Source organism: Pseudonaja textilis, chromosome 1 (genome assembly GCF_049901715.1).
Source record: "Pseudonaja textilis isolate UNSWEBS1 chromosome 1, rPseTex1.2, whole genome shotgun sequence".
NCBI lineage: Eukaryota > Metazoa > Chordata > Lepidosauria > Squamata > Elapidae > Pseudonaja > Pseudonaja textilis.
Window position 1 is genome coordinate 2,175,588 of NC_141990.1, and position 17,583 is coordinate 2,193,170.

At 48.9% G+C, this 17,583-nt stretch overlaps 1 protein-coding gene across 1 annotated transcript in view; it reads right to left on the minus strand.

Annotated features, from left to right (window-relative positions):
* Positions 1-7,029: 7,029 nt before the first annotated feature.
* The window catches only part of SSH2 (slingshot protein phosphatase 2), a 107,370-nt gene continuing 96,816 nt past the window's right edge, over positions 7,030-17,583 (minus strand). The window contains 1 exon segment of the mRNA XM_087924702.1: positions 7,030-14,627. Within this exon segment, the coding sequence (XP_087780828.1) occupies positions 12,762-14,627 (1,866 nt within the window). The 3' untranslated portion in view covers positions 7,030-12,761.

The following is a 17,583-nucleotide window of genomic DNA, read 5'->3' on the forward strand; positions in this document are numbered from 1 at the left end:
AAGCTGGGCAGAGGGAGATCCAACGTAGAATTAAGCAGAAATTTCCTAACATTGAGAATAAGGAGTTGCCTCTAGAAGTTGTGGGGGCTCCAACACTCGAGGTCCACAAGAAGAGACTGGACGTTGTCTGGAACGGGATGGGGGTTCCTGCTTGAGCAAGGGGGTTGGACTAGATGACCTCTGAGGTCCCTTCCAACTGTAGGATTCTATGGCTGTATAAAGAATGAAAAGAGAAAGAAAAGAAGAAAAAGAAAGAAAAAGAAGGGAAGGGAGGGAGGAAAAGAGAAAGGAAGGAAGGAAGGAGAGGGAGGGAGGGAGGAAGAAGGAGCAAGGGAAGGAAGGAAGGAAGGAAGGAAGGAAGGGAGGAAGGGAGGAAAGAAGGAAGGAAGGGGAGGGAGAGGGAGAGGGAGGGAGGGAGGAAGAAGGAGCAAGGGAAGGAAGGAAGGAAGGAAGGAGAAGGAAAGAGGGAGGAAGGGAAGGAAGGGAGAAAGGAAGGAGGGAGGAAGGGAAAGAAGGGAGGGAGGAAGAAGGAGCAGGGGAAGGAAGGAAGGAGAAGGAACAAGCAAGGGCAGGAAGGAGGGAGGAAGGAAGGAAGGAAGGAAGGAAGGAAGGAATGAAAGAAGGGAGGAAAGAAGGAAGGAAGGAAAGAATGAGGAAGGGAGGGAGAGAAGGAAGGAAGGACATTTATTTCCCATTTTTTTGCAAAACCTGTCCTTAGCAATCCACTGGTTTGATTAATGATCGCACTGTTCACTTAACGACTGTTAAGAACCACAGTGATTACTTTACGACCATTGCAAATAAAGGTTATAAAACCAGGCTGGTCAGCGATCCACCCACTTTACACCTGGTCACAAGTTACGCTGCCATGGTTGGCAGCCTTCGTTGTAGTTGTAATTCAAGGACCGCTCGTCCTTGCCACCATTTTAAGCATCCTGACGGCCATAGGATCAGAATTCAGGCCCTTGGCAAGCTGCGGGTGCTGCATCCTGGGTTCAAGGATACCCACTTCTGGCCTTCTTAACCAGTTCCCGACAAACAAAAGTCCATGGGGGGAAAGCCAGGTTCGCTTAACGGCAGGACTCACTTAACAACAGCAGTGATTCCAGGGGTGGGGTTCAAATTTCTTAACAACCGGTTCTGTGTGGGTGTAGCCTAATTTGTGGGTGTAGCTTGGTGGTCATGTGACTGGCTGGGCGTGGCTTGTATATAAATATTATAAATATTTATGTGAATATTGAATTTTTTATAAAAAGAGAGTAACTCTTACCCAAAATCAGGCAAAGCGGACGGGTAGATGGAGTTGCTCACAGAATCACAGATTCACTTGGAGTTCTATCTATCTGCAATCTGCTACCCGAGTCTGTCACATAAAATTTGCTAGCAAGCAAACTCACAACATTAACTCACAACACACCACGTATGTAAATATTGAATTTTTTTATTTTAAAAAAAGAGCAACTTTTACCCAAAATCAGGCAGGCAGATTGAGTTGCTCACAGAATCACAGACTCACTCAGAGATCTACCTTTCTGCCATCTGCTACCTGAGTCTGCACCGGAAAATAGAAGCATCCGTCCTAAGGAAAGTTCAGCTCTGCTTTTAGATTAGCTAGAAAGCGAGAAATCCAACACATTTCCTGCTTTGTAGCTAATCTAAATCTCCTGGCACAGCAGAACAGCTGATGGTCGGGGAAAAAAAAAAAGGAAAAATAGCAAGTTACCAAACGCAGGTAAGTTGGATGGCGTGCATGCCAGGTAAGGAGTGAGTGGCCAGCCAGTGGCGCGATTTGCCGGTTCTCCGAACTGCGCAGAATTGTAACCGGTTCTACAGAACCGGCCTGACCAGGTAGAATACCACAGAGTGATTTTCTTAACAACCGCGGCAAAAAACAAGGCTGCAAAATCATAACAACTGCCATACGTAACGATGGAAATTCTGGCCATTGGAGGATGTCCTATATTATCTTTTTTAATGCCGTTATTAAGGACATAAATTAGATATAAATAGCGTGGACTCATCGATCTGTATAGTAAACGGGATGAAATACTGCAGAGCAGTGAACCACAAATTCTCCTTTTTTTTTTTATTCCCCCAAGAGTTTATAGCCTCATTTCTCTGAAATTAAATGGGTTTATTTTTTTGATACAGACTTTCACAGTCCTGGGAATCCCCAAAAGGCCTTAGAAATTTATTTATGTGTTGAATTACTGACAGTCCTCAAACTTACAGCCACAACGGAGGCCCAAAGTTAGGTGGCTAAGTGAGACCATACTGATTTCTGCTGTTTTATGACCTTTCTGGCTATAGTTGTTCAGAAAATTGATGTAGTTGTGAAGTGAGTGACACGGTCGTTAAGTGAGTCTGGCTTCCCCATGGGTTTGCATGAGAGATAGCAGAAGAATAACACAAGGGAAAGGGGCCTTGAAAGGTCTTCTAGTCCAGCCCCGCGCTCAAGAACTACCCTATGCAGATAGTCCTCGACTTATGACCACAACTGAACCCCTGAAATTCGATTGCTAAGCAAGACAATTGTTAAATGAGCTTTGCCTCATTTTATGGCCTTTCTTGACACAGTTCTTCGGTCAATTGCTGCAGTTTTTCACTTAGCAACATGGTCGTTAAGTGAATCTGGCTTCCCCAGGGCCTTTGCTTGTTGGAAAGTCGCAAAAGGGGATCATGTGATCCCAGGATGATGCAATCGTCATAAATATGAGTCAGTTGCCAAGGGCCTGAATTTTGATCGCGGGACCACGAGGAGGATGGAGCGGTCGTAAGTGTGAAGAACGATCCCAAATCACTTTTTTCGAGACTCTTATAATTTCAAATGGTCACTAAATGATCGGTTGTAGAACGGTGCTGTTGGCTTAGAGGTGGAGTTCTCACCTCACAATCGGTAGGCGGTGAGTTCGATCCTAGGTAGAGGCAAATATTTCTCCCTCTGGGAACCATGAGAATTTAACCGCTGAACAAAACTGCGCATTGGCAACAGGAGAGGCATCCGGCCAGGAAACGTTCAACTCCATTCAGTTGCCCAGACTCCGCCCTGCAAGGGATTATGGGGTCATTAAAAGATGATGATGATGACTAAATGAACTGTGGTCAGTGGAGGACTACCTGTATGTATTCGTTCACAAATGAGGGATTCTGATTTGCACTCCACCACCAGCCGCTCTCAGCTCAACTTGGATCATTGTGGGTTGACTTCACACAACCGGCCGAACCCAGGTGGGGTTGGCTTGCTTCTGGCTTTGTAGCTGGAGAGCCCAGTCATTGTGGCTTGTTGGCCTATGGACCAGGCTAACCCATGGGACGGCATTAAGCCAATTGTGTTTATTCAGCAAGCCATGATTCGATAAATCATGGCTTGCCTGAGTTTGAGGCCAAGAGGGCTCACTTGCTCGTTCGCAATGTATGTTTTGCTACATTAAACTCCAGTTTAAGGTTTCCAGTACGTCCAGTTTGACGCAGCAAATGGTGCAAAAAAACCAAACCAAAAATCAGGGCTCAATAAAAACTTTTCCCGCCAAGATTCTTTGGAGAGTCTCCGTCATCCAGGTCATGGTTTGTCTTAAAGATGTTTTTTTTTTTTCAAGAGGTAACTGGACTTTCTGGTTTTTCTTTGAAGACATTTCGCTTCTCATTCCAGAAGCTTCTTCAGCTCCGACCGAACAGGAGGGAATGGAAAGATTTATATTCCTTGCAGACAGCTGGTCATTTGCATCCTTTTAGAAGGTCGTTGAGGCCTCTTGGAGGTTCATCTGTGTCCTCAGGGTCACCTGAGTGGTGCAAATGGGTGTGGAGCCTTCTGGGTTGCAGAAAACATCCTGCAGCCAAGATGGCTCCAGATGCATTTGCACTCATCCAAGTGGCCTCCATGACAGACAAACCTCCAAGTGGCCTCAATGACCCTCTAAAAGGACACAAATGACCAACTGTCTGCAAAAAAACACCCCTTCCCTTCCTCATCATCCATTCAGAGCCGAAGAAACTTGGTGGGTGAGAAGAAAAACGTCTTCAAAGAAAAACCAGAAAGTCCACTTGCCTCCTGAAAAAGCAAATGTTTTATGAAGGGTTGTGCAAGTTAATCGGAAGCAAACAACCTTCCGAAGTCTTTCTTCTCCCTTTGCAAAGTAGCATCTACCGTATTTTTCAGAGTATAAGATGCTCCTAAGTATAAGAAGCACCTAGCTTTTGGGGAGGAAAACAAGAAAAAAAAAATCTGCCTGTGCCTCCCAGCAATTCGCCTCCTTGCAGCGAACAGCTTGTTTCAGTTTCAGTTTCAGAACAGCCTGATTACCACCAGCAGCTGGTTGTGTTTGGATCGGCCTCCAACAATCAGCTGTTTGCAGGGACTGCCCTAGTCTATTGCCACCTCCGCGCGCCCCATTTTCAGCCTCTGCATGCTTTGTTTTTGGCCGCTTTCCCATTTTTCTGGGCGGCGGGGATTGGAATGGGCGGAAAATGGGATGCGGAGGCCGAAAATGGGGCGCATGGAGGTGGCAAGAGGCGATGGCAGTCCCTGCAGCCTGAAACAGCTGATCGTTGGGAGGAATCAGCTGCTGGTGCTAATCAACCTGTGCTGAAACTGAAACTGAAACTAAAATTGAAACTGGCTGTTTGCGGTTTACTGCAAGGAGGCAAATTAGTGGGAGGCAGAGAACAAAGGGTGGGGGGCCCAGCAGGTGGCCGGGGCTTGGACAACATTCACTGTATAAGACGCAGAGATATCTCCACCCACTTTTGGGGATGGGGGTGGAAAAAGTGTGTCTTATACTTCACAAAAATACGGTATGTATTTACGTATTTATACTTTCTAACCACCCATCTGTCTCTGGGGGGTGTGCCATTTCATCCATTAAAATTAAACACTAAAATCAGAATAATTTAAGATTTAAAAATATGGATCGTCCTCCACTATAACCCTTCTTTGAACAACTGACATTGTTACTAAAGCTGCTTGAAGTCATGACAGCTATGAAAAAAAAATTGACAACTGGTCCTCACTTACAACGGCCACAGCATCCCCGTCGATCAAAATTTGGATGCTTGGCCACTGGTCTGTATTTATGACAGTTGCAGCATCCCAGGGCCCTGTGAACTGCTCTTTATCCCCACCCCCTCAGCTGGCTTTCCACATGCAAAATCAAATGGGGAAGCTGGATTCACTTAATGACTACATGATTCACTTAGCAACCACAATGATTCTTCATGTCAAAAAAAAATGGGTAAAATCAGGCATGACTTACTTCTTAACAATTGCATTGCTTAGTGATGGAAGTTACAGTCCCCACTGTGGTTGTAAGTTGAGGACTAGCTGCATTTATGACCTTGTGTAGACTTCACCCTCCCGCATTCCCAGGACAGTGTAGCATTCTGTCCTCCTATTGGAAGGCAAAGGAGCTTAGAGCATTGGTGGCTAAGCTTTTTGGGCTCCTGTGCTGAAAAATGGCATGCACCTTATGTGCTTGCGTGCCAGCACCCAGAAGGCAATGCGCATGGACCCCCAGACCCCCTTACCTGCACTGCACATGTGTGCGCCTCTCAGCTGATTTTCAGGTCTCTTTCGGCCTTCCAGAGTGTCAAGGGAAGCCTCTGCAGCCTTTGGAGGCTGAAAAATGGGTCCATTTCGTCACTTCCTGTATTTCTGGAAATACCAGAAGTGATGAAACTGGCCTGTTTTCGGCCTCCAAAGGCCGCAGAGGCTTCCCTCGACCCTCTGGGAGGCTGAAAAAAGGCCTGAAAAACAGCTAGGAGGTGTGCACATGCACAGCGAAGTAAGCTTGCCTGGGGTTCACGTGCCACTTCTGCATGCGTGTGATAGGTTTGCCATCACGGGCTTAGAGACACCTTTTTCTTGTCTGCCTGATTTTTCCAGGCAAATAATACCAGCATGAATTTCTGGGCAACACACAACTGCAACTCACAAGGACACAACTGGACCCAGATTACAGCTTAAGAGGGGGGCAGGACACCCCTAAGATTTGGTTCCTCAAGTCCAACTAGCAGAAGAATCCCTACAACTTCCGGTGGTGGGGGCCAAAGACGGCCTTAACATCTTACATTCGTTATGCACAATTTCCACTGCTAAACAAGACTGTTAAATAAATGTTGTCCCATTTTACAACCTTTCTTGCCAAAGTTTAAGGGAATCACCGAAGTTGTCAAGTGAGTCAAAGGGTTGTTGAGTGAATCTGGCTGCCCCGTTGACATCAGGTCACAAAGTGGGAAAATCATGTAACCCTGGGACACTTCAACCGTTATAAATACAAATTGGTTTGCAAGGTTTAACAGGTAATCAGAGTTGGAAGGGACCCTGGAGGTCATCTAGTCCACCCCCTCAACCACCCCCAAAGTGGAAGACCCTACACCATTTCTGACTGATGGCAGTCCAGTCTCTGCTTGAAAGTCTCAAGTGATGAAGCTCCCACAACTTCTGAGGGCTTGGAAGTGACCTTGTAGGAAAGGACCTTGTAGGTCATCCAGTCCAACCCCCTGCTCAAGGGTTAGATTCGATTGACAGAGCTTAACAGATTTAACAGATAATCAGGCTTGGAAGGGACCTTGGAGGTCATCTAGTCCAACCCCCTGCTCAAGGGTTAGATTTGATTGACAGAGCTTAACAGATAATCAGAGTTGGAAGGGACCTTGGAGGTCATCTAGTCCAACCCCTTACTCAAGCAGGAAGCCCTACACCATATCTGACAGATGGGAGTCCAGTCTCTGCTTAAAAGTCTCCAGGGATGAAGCTCCCACAACTTCCGAGGGCAACTTCTCTTCCATGGGTCGATGGTTCTCCCTGTCTGAATTGCAATCACGGGACCGTGTGGGGATGCTACAAGTCGTAAGTGTGAGAAATGGTCCCAAGGCACTTTTTTTTTCAGTGCCGTGGTGACTTCGGTCCCTAAGCGAACGGTTGTGAGTCGAGGACTAGCTGTGATGAAAGCCGGGAAGGTTTCGGAGACCTCCAAGCCGCCCCTCCCCCTTCTCCACCCCGATCCCTGCCCCACTGACGACAAGAGCCTTCCATTTCTCAAAATAAAAATTTATTCAGTAACAAGAACATCGAGTCAGCCCCCTTGGTCCAGGGGTGGGAGTTCACATTTAAAAACAGCTGAGCTTCCTTGTGTCCAGGCAGTCTACCTTAGAAGCCCCCTGGGAGAGACAGGGACCCCCATGGATGGCCGGGGGGCGGAAGGCAGGATGGAAAGGAAAAAAGGAGAAAGTGGGGGATGAACGTAGTTCCCCTCCCTTTCCCAGGACCCCACCCCACGCCACGGGATTAGACGGAGAGACCCCCCCCATTTTATATATGGCCAGGATGCATCCTGCAAATCACTACTCAGAGAAGACCCCTCCCGCCAGGGACCACACCTTGCCCGCCCGCCCCCCGATTCCAAAGACGGATGGCCCTCCTTGCTGATTGGCCGTGCCAGGGAGCCTTTGCAAAATTAATTCTCCCTGGATGAGGTGCGCCACGCACAAACCACCCAGATGAGAAAGACCCCTCCCCATCCACCCCCCCAAAACATTGGGGGAGAAAGCACAGCGGGAGTGAGGTGGAACACTTCCTTTCCTGCCCGTTGGAAGGGGGTCATTTTTGGTCTGGATAGGGGTCGGAGCGGCCGTTGAGAATCAAGGAGATGGACCCGGGTTACAATTTCAGACACCGTTTTTTTGTGGGGGGAGGGAGCGGCAAAGTTCCCCCCGCTCACCCTTGGGTGGTGTGGAAAGGCTGAGAAGGCCCAGCTGTTGTTGAGGGGGAGGGGGATACACAACGGGGCTGCGGCGACCCAGCTGGCAACGCAGCACAAATGTCTCAAGTGAAATGGAGACTCGCAGCATTTCTCAACCTAGGTCCCTTTAAGGGGTGGATTTCAACTCCCAGATTTCCCCCAAGCCGGGGGGGAATTCTGGGAGTTGAAGTCCACGCCTTAAAGGGACCTAGGTTGAGAAACGCTGCTCCAATTCATCCGGTTATCGCCGTTCGCGCTTTTTTAGGACAGATCGGAGATGGGATTCAGCCGGTTCGAAGCGGTTCGAGCGAACTGGTTGTCCGTCTTGTATTCCCTTTGGTTTGAAGCCCGGCTGATAGGCGCGGCTGTTTTTACTCACCGGGCCTGCAGTAGAAGCTAAGTTTTAGAGCTGTTTTCAAATGCGCTGCGTGCTCAACGAACCGGTTGTTCCACCGGTTGAATCCCAACCCTGGTACGGATGGCGCTCACTTGCCTGCCAGGCATCCATTCTGCGCCCCCCACCCCAATCCCGAGCTCCCTTGTGCAAGAACTACAACAGGGGTCTTCAAACTCGACCGCTTTTAAGACTGGTGAACTTCAACGCCCAGAATTCCTCCTCCAGCCCCATTAGCTCAGGAATTCTGGGCGTTGGGAGTCCGCAAGTCTTAAAAGAGGTCGAGTTTGAAGACCCCTCGCTCTACAAGACTGACAGTACAACGAAAAATTGAGGTTTGGGGTGGGGAACAAGGAAATGGGGACCGCTGGAGAGAGGGGATTTTTTTCCCTCCTCCCCAAATCTGCATAACTTCTGAATGCAAAGAGAGGAGCCAGGACAGAAGCCCAGAAGAAACAAAAAAGCCCCCCCCCTCAAGAAAAACAACAACCAACTATGCTTCCGATCAGCACGACTTTTTTCATCGATCGACGTAACAAAAGCTGCCAAGCGAGCCAGTAACAGAGCTTACCAAACGCGTAAAACTTTTCCAGACTTCTTGGTTTTTGATTGGGGGGGGGGAGGAAATTGGAGGGAGGGGGGGGGCTGTCTCCCCAAGACTGCAGACTTTGGGTGCCTGGGAACTAGCAGAGTCTGGGGGGGGGGGTGCAACTGAAAGAGAACAGAGAGGAAGGAGGGTGGTCCCCTGCCCAAAAGAGAAACACCCCCCCCCTCCAATGAGCTACAAGGCACACGTTTTGCTTTCAGAAGAGACCCTGATGATTTTAAGAAATGGAGAGGAATTGTCTGGGGGTCCTGCTGTTGCCCTCTTCCCCCTCCCCAGGGATAGACCTCCCCAATTCTCATTCTTGGGTAAAATACACTGAAAGACCCCCCCCTGCATGGTGCGATTTTTAAATGCACTGCCTGCAGGGAAGAAGAACGTAAAATAATAACCCCCCCAAATCTTTGACAGGGAGAGATTCAGACATGAGGAGGGGGCTCCCTCGTTTGGCATCGGTGAGAGAAAAAAAAATTGGGGAGCTGGTTGGATCTGATGGGGAGACACCCCCCACCACCACCCCGCTCCTCGAGATCCAGTCAATGGCTTCCTTCTTGAAGAAGGACGCAGAAAAATCAAGTACTCAATTCTCAAAGCAGTCCGGAAAAGTCTCCAGCACAACAACCGATTGGAGAGGAATTTCTCGACCGGAGAAGAATTCCAGAATTCGTCTCCGCTCCAAGGAAGGGAAATTTCTCCAGGCAACGCTGGATATGTTTTGACCAACCCAAGAGCAACGAGGGACGATGGATCGTGCTGGGTTTTTTCTTTTTCTTTTCCATTTAAAGACCTCCACCCCAGTGGTCAGCTGGGCTGGAGATAACCGCTCAAAGGTCTAGGACGATTCGCGGCGGCCAACTTCCCGCGAGACAAATTCCACAGGGGCGGGATTAACTCAACGCGAGACCTGTGATCGGTCCCTATTTCTCCGGCATTATTTTTGTCGATGTAATGTCGACGAGAGCGTGGCAGGGAACATGCATCGCGTTAATCCCCCCACCCCCGTGGAATTGTCTCGTGGCGAGTTGGTCGCGGCGAGACGGTCCTGCCAGGTTGTCCGTGGCGAGAAGGCCGCAGCGAGTTGTCCCTTTGCAGCCACAGAGAAGCCCCCTCCTCACAATGAAGGAGTGTAGGCAACTAGCTGGGATTTGGGGGGCGGGAAGGGGGTACTTCCTCCAAAACTAACTCTGGGGATCCCTTCTACCCCCATCCCCCCCAAAAAAACCTCTACCTGGCCAAACTGAGCTACAACGATCTGCACATTATTGCAGAAACCCTCCAACCTAGGAGTGCATTTCAAGTGCCCAGCTTAAACCTATCATAAGCCCCAAGAGACGAAGAACTGGGTGCCCCTTTTCCCAGAGAGTTTTGGGGTGCAATTTCCCCCAGATTCTCCTCTAATCTCTTTCTGGGCCTCAGGTTTTTGGGTCCTGAGCTGGTCCAAAGATTGGCAGAGCCCAGGAAAAGAATACCAAAATGCACGAGGCAGAAAATATGGACCTTCTGGAATCTTCCCCTTCCGAGAAAGAAACGATACGTTTTTAAATGAAAGGATAGAGACCGACCGACTCACCTCGCCCAAGTTTGTAAAAAATCCAGCTTTTATTTTATTGTTCACTTCGGGCGGCGCTTAAGGAGGAGGAATATTTCAGTGCATTAATACACTCCGCGCCACTGGAAATGTTACTGACACACACGTTAGAAAACCCTGATTTCCAGAAATAAAAGAAGTGGTGGAGGGGGGTGTGTGGAAATAAAAAGGAAAGGGGACCACATCGCAACCCCGCCTGTCCACGAAGAACCCCAGGGACGGCGAGGCTCTTTGGGAAGGAACGGACACGAGAACAGATAAACGCAAGGCGGGGTGGTCAACGAAAAGGCGAAAGAAAAAAAGGACATTAAAAAGAAAAAGAGAGACACACCTCGCATGCGTTTTGGCACCAGTTGGCAAAACAAAACCGACAACCCTTCCTTTTCAAATATCTTTTCTTTTTGTAAAATAAAACAAAACAAAAAATAGCCAAAAGCGGTCAGCAACGATCCGAGAGAGAAGGGAAGTTAAAAACGGGTTTGTCCAAATGCCAAAGGGTTGTGCAAATAACGGGAGACCATTTGGTTAAATCGGGCTAAAAACACGGGTTTAAATTGGGTTAAACACGGGTTTTCCAGTTTACAGAAGAGATGTCAGAGCAAATGGGGGGAGGGGAGGCAGGACAAAAATCTCCCCCCCCACACACCCCCCGGACCCCCGGGTATGTTTATAACAAGTCCTATTATGTACAGAAACCACAAACACGCAAACACACACAATATATTTTTTTTTTCTCTCTCTCTCTCTTCTGCCCCGCTATCCCCACCGGTTTGGGTGACACGGAGCTGGGAGAAGAGGAACAAGGACGAGTGGGGTGGACGGACCCCTTACCCTAATTCATTCATTTCTGGACTCTTTTATCGAAGTAGCTTGACCGGGAGTTGGGGAGGGTCCTTGCGCCTCCCCCCTCTCCCCCAGTAAGAGCTTTGCACAGTGGAGAGAAAGGAAAATCGTGAGTTTTTGAGAAGGCCCACTGTTTTTTTATTCAAGTAACCGGAAAGTCGGCTCCTTTTTTTTTTTTCAACACCTGCCTTAAAAGAACACCCATTTCCGGACAAAATTTAATTTAATTTTTTTTTTTAAATGCCAATTTTTAATCCCCCCCTTTTTTTTGCCACTCATAAACGGGATGTTTCCATCCAGTGATGAGCTGCAACCAGTTTTAACCCCCGGAGTATTCAATAAAGAGCAAATTTGAAACCTCTACTAGCCTTCCCCGCTGAGTAGAACGGCTGAGGCGCGGTAATCCAAGTTGCCGCGCGAATCAGCCAAGCTGCACAAGAAGGAAAAACGTACGACAGGATAGGGAAGGGGGCCAACCGATCGTAGTTCGTACCGGTTCGCTCGAACCGGTGCAAACCGGCGGCGGCCCAACCCTGGAGTTCAGAGAGGCGTCCTTGAATAATACTCGCACACAGACATGCGCTGCGTTCCCTGTCCTAAGACGGTGGGGGTCAAAGGTCCCGAATGCCCACTGTATTGTAAAGACCTTGGGTGGGTGGCCACACAGGGGAGAGGCGCCAGCCGCAGAAATGGGCAGATGTTTCAAAGAGGGGGGGTATCAAGGCTGGGTGGCTGGCTGGGGGAGGAGGGGAGGAAATTGGGGACAAGGCTCGGGTGGTTGGCCTCTCCAAACCACCACCCCTGTGGGGGTTGCACAGCCCCTACTCAAATGCATCAGTACGGCCCTTTGGGGGTGTCTACACAGGGTGGGCAATTCAGTGGCATTGCACGCACGATATTGTCCTGAGGTGCGCGCGATAATATCGTGGCTTCTACGTCTTACGGGCGAGAGAGCAGAGAGAAGGGTAAACTTCACAGAGTGTTGGATCCAGGGGTTCAACCCAGAGGTGAAACTTGGGGGGGGGCTTCATTGTGAGCTCCCACAACCACCCCACCCCGATTAGCAGATTGTAGGATTTTGCTCCCCGCAACCCTAACAACGGTCTGACTCCGATGGTGGAAAACTAAAACCGACGGCCTCTTGTTTTGCAAAGAAAGGGTGTTCTTTTAAGACCGTGCTGGAAAAAAAAAAAAATAGAGGTAAAATCTTTTCATAGAAAAAGAAAAGCCACCAAATGAAGAACGAAGAACGCAATAAAACAACACAGACCAAAACAAAAACAAAAAACGCCACGCGGTCGTCTCGCTGTCACTCGCGCGGATGGAGGTTGGTTTTGTTTGGGTTTTTTTTTGTTGTTGTTAAACTTGAATTTCAGCCGCCTCGAAAATGTACATGCAAAAACGGGAGGAACCGTACAAATAAAAGAACATAGATATAGATATAGATATATATATAAAAACAACAACAACCTAACTAATAAAGTGCATGTTTTGGTATATATTACATCTGCGAGGGATTGTGAAAAATTCGAAGGGGGGAGGAGGAGGAGGAGGAGAAAGGAGGGGAAGAGAAAGGAGGGGAAATGGAGACAGGGATCACATCGTATTATAGACGGGGTTGGTGGTTCGTTTCCGCTCGTTGGATTTTTTTAACCTCCTGGGCAGCCGAGTTCTGGCGGGGGGATTTCGAGTGAGGGCGGCCGGCTGCCTCGGGCCGTGGGCCCAAGTCCACGTTCCTTCCGTGGGCCCGCAGGTCGGGGTGAAGTCTTGGGCAAACTGAGCCAGGGGCCGTTCCACCGGCCGGCTCAGAGCCAGGCATTCCCACAGCTTGACCGGTGCCACCAAATGCCTAGTGGGTTCAGGAGACAGGAGGGTCAGGGAGGAGATGGCCGGATCCGGCCTGGAGATCCGGAGCGATTCCGGCGAGACGGTTCTGGCGACGGTGGGCAGGCAGCAGCATCCGCGGGGCAAGTTGTCCTTCAGTGAGCCCAGACAGTCCAGTTTGGCTAAAGACGCCGAGCGTTTCATTTGCGAGGGCGCGGTGAGTCCAGCTTGCCGCAGACGGGATTCCAGTTCTTTCGCCAGTTGCTTGACCAGGCCTGTCCCCTGGCCGTTGTCTTTGGCGCAGCCGTCGCAGCTGGAACGGCGAGGGAGAGAGCAGCGAAGAGGACGGGATGAAGGGACGTCCTGAGGATTTTGTTCCAGATCGGGGGTCCAGTATGTCCAGGGCAGGAAACCCTTTCCCCTCTCCTCCAGGGAGAAGTGCCCGTTTCCAGCGTAGCCCCCCGAGGGAGCCGGTTCAGGATCGGTGCTTGTGCTGTCCTGAGTGACCCCGTCCAGGCCGAGACGCTGCTGGCGATGTGAACAGGGTGGAGGGGAGCGTCTCGCCTGGTTGGCCAAAGAAGAGGGGACTTCAGGATTGGATGGTACCCCCGTTTCCCCCTCATCCTTGTCCATCTCTTTCGGGTTTCCCCAAGAGAAGAGGGCACCGCTGAAGGGATCGCCTGCCTGTCCTGGTGTCCTGGACAAAACCGGGCTGCATCCAGGAGTCTCCGAGCAGAAAGCGGTGTTGCAGTTTTCATCCAAGGTTTTCTCCGGGTTCCGGGCGGTGACGGCCTTCTTGTCCTCCTCCGTGCCAGGCAAGGCAGGTGTGTATTCAATGATCTCGATTCTCTTGGGGAGAGGGCTGAGCAGAGGAGGTCCCTCATCGCCTTCCATCCAAAGCACCATCCGGTGTTCGCGAGCTACGCCTGGCACCTCCGCAGGGACTTCCGGTGGACGGGAAGGTGCTGATGACGGTGGATCGGAGACAGTCCGTGGTTCGGAGACGTTTCCCGTCTCAGGGCTGCTGTTGCTGCCCGTTTTTGAAATCTCCTTACTTTTCGAGAGCTGGGTTGGCTCGTGGATCGGATCGTCATTCCTACCCCTTGCACCCGGATCGGACTCGTTCCGGGAATTCTTCCGGACGGGGAAAAAGACGACCGGGGAAGTGTGCTGCAAATCTTGTTGCTCCTGCCGTAGACGCTCTTCAAACTCCAGAGTGGCCCGTCGGACAGAACCGGGACACCATTTGGGCCCAGGGAGGACTCGGATTTCTGCGGGGTCTTCGGCTGAGCCCTTTCCTTCCGTGTCTGGCTTCGAGGCAGGCACCGGGGGCAACGAAGACCCTTCGGCTTCCGGTTTTAACGGCTCTCGAGCAGCTTCTTTTGGGATTGGTCCAGCCACATCTGCTGCCTCTTCCGCCTTCCCATGCTTGTTGTCCCAAGGGCAGGCCGCCTCGGCTGGAGTCTCGTGGAGGGGGGTCTTCTTGGGCGTTGGGAGTGGATTGTTGGCGGTCTCCGCTTTGGCTGGTCCCTGGGATCCCCCCTGATGGATGGACTCGATCTCCGTGACAATCTCTTTGACAGAGACAATGGGGGAATGGGAGCGGATCAGGCCCACGGGAGGCTCCGGTTCTGAGAGCTGAAAAAAAGAGAAAAGAGGAAGAAATGGGAAGATTAATTAATGATCTGAAAAATGTTTCCACGTCAAATCAGGCCACTGACAGGGCTCCGACAAATCCACCCTCATTTGAATCATCTCTCAGAGTTAAAAAAAATTGACTTATTAGGAGTGACCATGTCGGCGTTACCTGGGTGCAGCCGACTCTAAGACCCATCATTCATTTCCCCCTTGACCCTGGTCTTCCCCCCTCCACCCCCTGGATGTATATTCTCCAATGGGACACATCCCTAGCCAAGAGTCACCAATCATGCTCTACGAGTAGTAATCTTGCGCGCCAACAGCTTCGGCCGCGTAGCAATTATCTGAAGCATGTAAGGAATGCACTGCATCCCTCACTCCCTTTCTGCTGGCAATTAAAAAGACCAAAGGAGTATTTTTTTAGTTGACAGCCAAATTACATACCAGTAGTCCTTGTCTTACGACCATTTGTTTAGTGGCCATTCAAAGCTACAATGGCACTGAAAAAAGGGACTTACGACCATTTCCCCACACTTACGACAATTCAGCCCCCCCACCCACCCAGGGTCACCTGAATCCAAATTCAGACACTTAGCAACTGACTCATATTTATGACGGTTGTGTTGCTCCGGGGTTACGCCGTCCCCTTTTGTGACCTTCCGACAAACTACATCAGTGGGGAAGATGGGTTCACTTAACAACCAGGTGACTAACTTAACAACTGCAGTGATTCACTTAACAATGGTGGCCAAAAAAAGTTGTAAAATTTACACTATGTTTCACTTAGCAACAGAAATTATGGGCTCCATTGTGGTCGTAAGTCAAGGACTACCTGTGTTAATGACAGTGTTGTTATGCCGGGGTTATGTGATCGCGTTTTATGATCCTCTGGTGAGCAAAGTTAATGAATTCACTTAACAACCACGTTATACTGACTGAACAATTATGGCCATAACTCGAGGAGTTCACTGTGGTTCAAAAATTTGACTTTTCAAACCTGCAATGGACTTTCTACGTATGACCAGTCTCCAAAGTTAGGATCAGGCTGGCTTTTATTCTGATGGTTGTTAAGCAAACATTGCAGTTTTGTCGAAAGCGGGAAATAAATGTCGTTTTTCCTGCAAAATCATAATAAAATTTGGCCTCGTCACCGTGGGACCCTGCAAATGTTGGACACTTGAAGTGATGTAAATGGAAGCAAAAAGGGAAACTTAATTTTCTGTTTTTCTTCCTTTTCTTGGTGTATACGTGAAGTAGAAAATGTAATGGATTATATAAAGGATATGAGAAAATAGAAAACAGGATAAATTCGAAGGGATTATATTGGGATGTAAAGTCTCTATCACGAGAGTATTTTATGATTAAAAGTAGGGGAATGGAAATTTATTAAAATGATATAGGTAAAGTTTGGCTAAGTGGAAAGAAAGAAAAAATATGAAATGGTTATATGAACATCTCTGGAATAAATAGATATATTGTAGATTGGGGGATATACTATGTGGATCCTAAATATATTAGTTTTACTTTACTCTTTTTTGACGGTTTATTATATATCGGTCTTGAGAAAAATTAATGAAGATAATAATTTATAACGTAAAATAGGTGGTGAGCTGAAAAGGGAAATAATAGGGGATAACGAATTGAAAATATATGTGAGGATGATATGATCTTGATATCGAATTAATGAACTGAAATATGAAACAAACAATTACTTAAAGGTTAGTGGAATGGATAATGATTTGATGTGATATTAAATACGAAAGTTGCAAATGGAATTATGACAACGTATAGGTGTTGTAATCTGGAATCACGTTGCTCGCGTGGAGAGATGGGTAAAAAATAAGGATAAAAAAACTTTCATTTTTTTTTAAAAAAGAAGTGATATAACCACGAGGGGTTGTTGTGGTTCGCCGGCAGCAGGTGAGGACGGCTGAGGTCTCGGAGAGCGAGGACCGAGATGAGGAGCCCGCGTGTGATGCAGGGATGGAGGCAGGACCATCAGGGGGTGGAGTGCTGCCTTCGGAGGTTGTGGAGGTTGGCAGCAGTGAGGAAGAGGCCCCCGAGGAGCCTGTGCACATGCACACAGGGCTGCTCAAAGGGAAGAGCAACTGCAGCAGCACGGGCGACTCGGGAGTAAGGCTGCAAGGTAGTGGCCCCTCCCTCAAGAGATAAAAGCCAGCTGAGAAACCGGAGTTCTTTGCAGGAAGCAAAGACGTTTTTGCACTCGAGCCTTGTGGACGTTCGGAGTACCTTGTTTGGTGTTTGGAGACACTTTGATTTATTGTTTAGGAACTTTATCTGGTGTTCTTGGCAGCCTTGCAAAAACTTGGCCAGGCTTATTGGATCTAATTAGTTGGAAGCAGCCTTTTTTCTCTCTGAAGAAACGGGATTCGTAAATGAAACAGTAAAAGGTTGCGCTGATACCTTGGAACCAGGTTTGGGTCAGAACAGGGGAGGGGAAGTGACACTGTTGGAACTTCAAATCTGGGTCGTAACTACAGGTAGTCCTTGACTTACAGTGGTTCACTTAGCAACCATTCCAAGTTATAATGGCACTGAAAAAAGGGACTTAAGGACCGTTTTTCAGACTTACGACCATTGTAGCCATCCCCCAACAGTCACGTAAATTTATATTCGAATGCTCAACAACTGACTCACGTTTATGACAGCCGCGGTCTCCCAGGGTCCCCTTTTGCGACCTTCTCGACAAGCAAAACCCACGGGGAAAACCAGATTCACTTAATGACTGTCCGGCTCATTTAACAACTGCAAGGATTCGCGTTAACAAAGGTGGCAAGGGAGATCATACAACAGGGCAAAACTCACTGAACAAGCGTCTCGCTCAGCGGCGTAAATTTTGGGCTCAATGGTGGTCATAAGTTGAGGACTACTTATATTCCACCCCCCCCCCGGAGTAGTTCTATCAGAAATTTGGACAGTCGCTAAATGAGCCGCC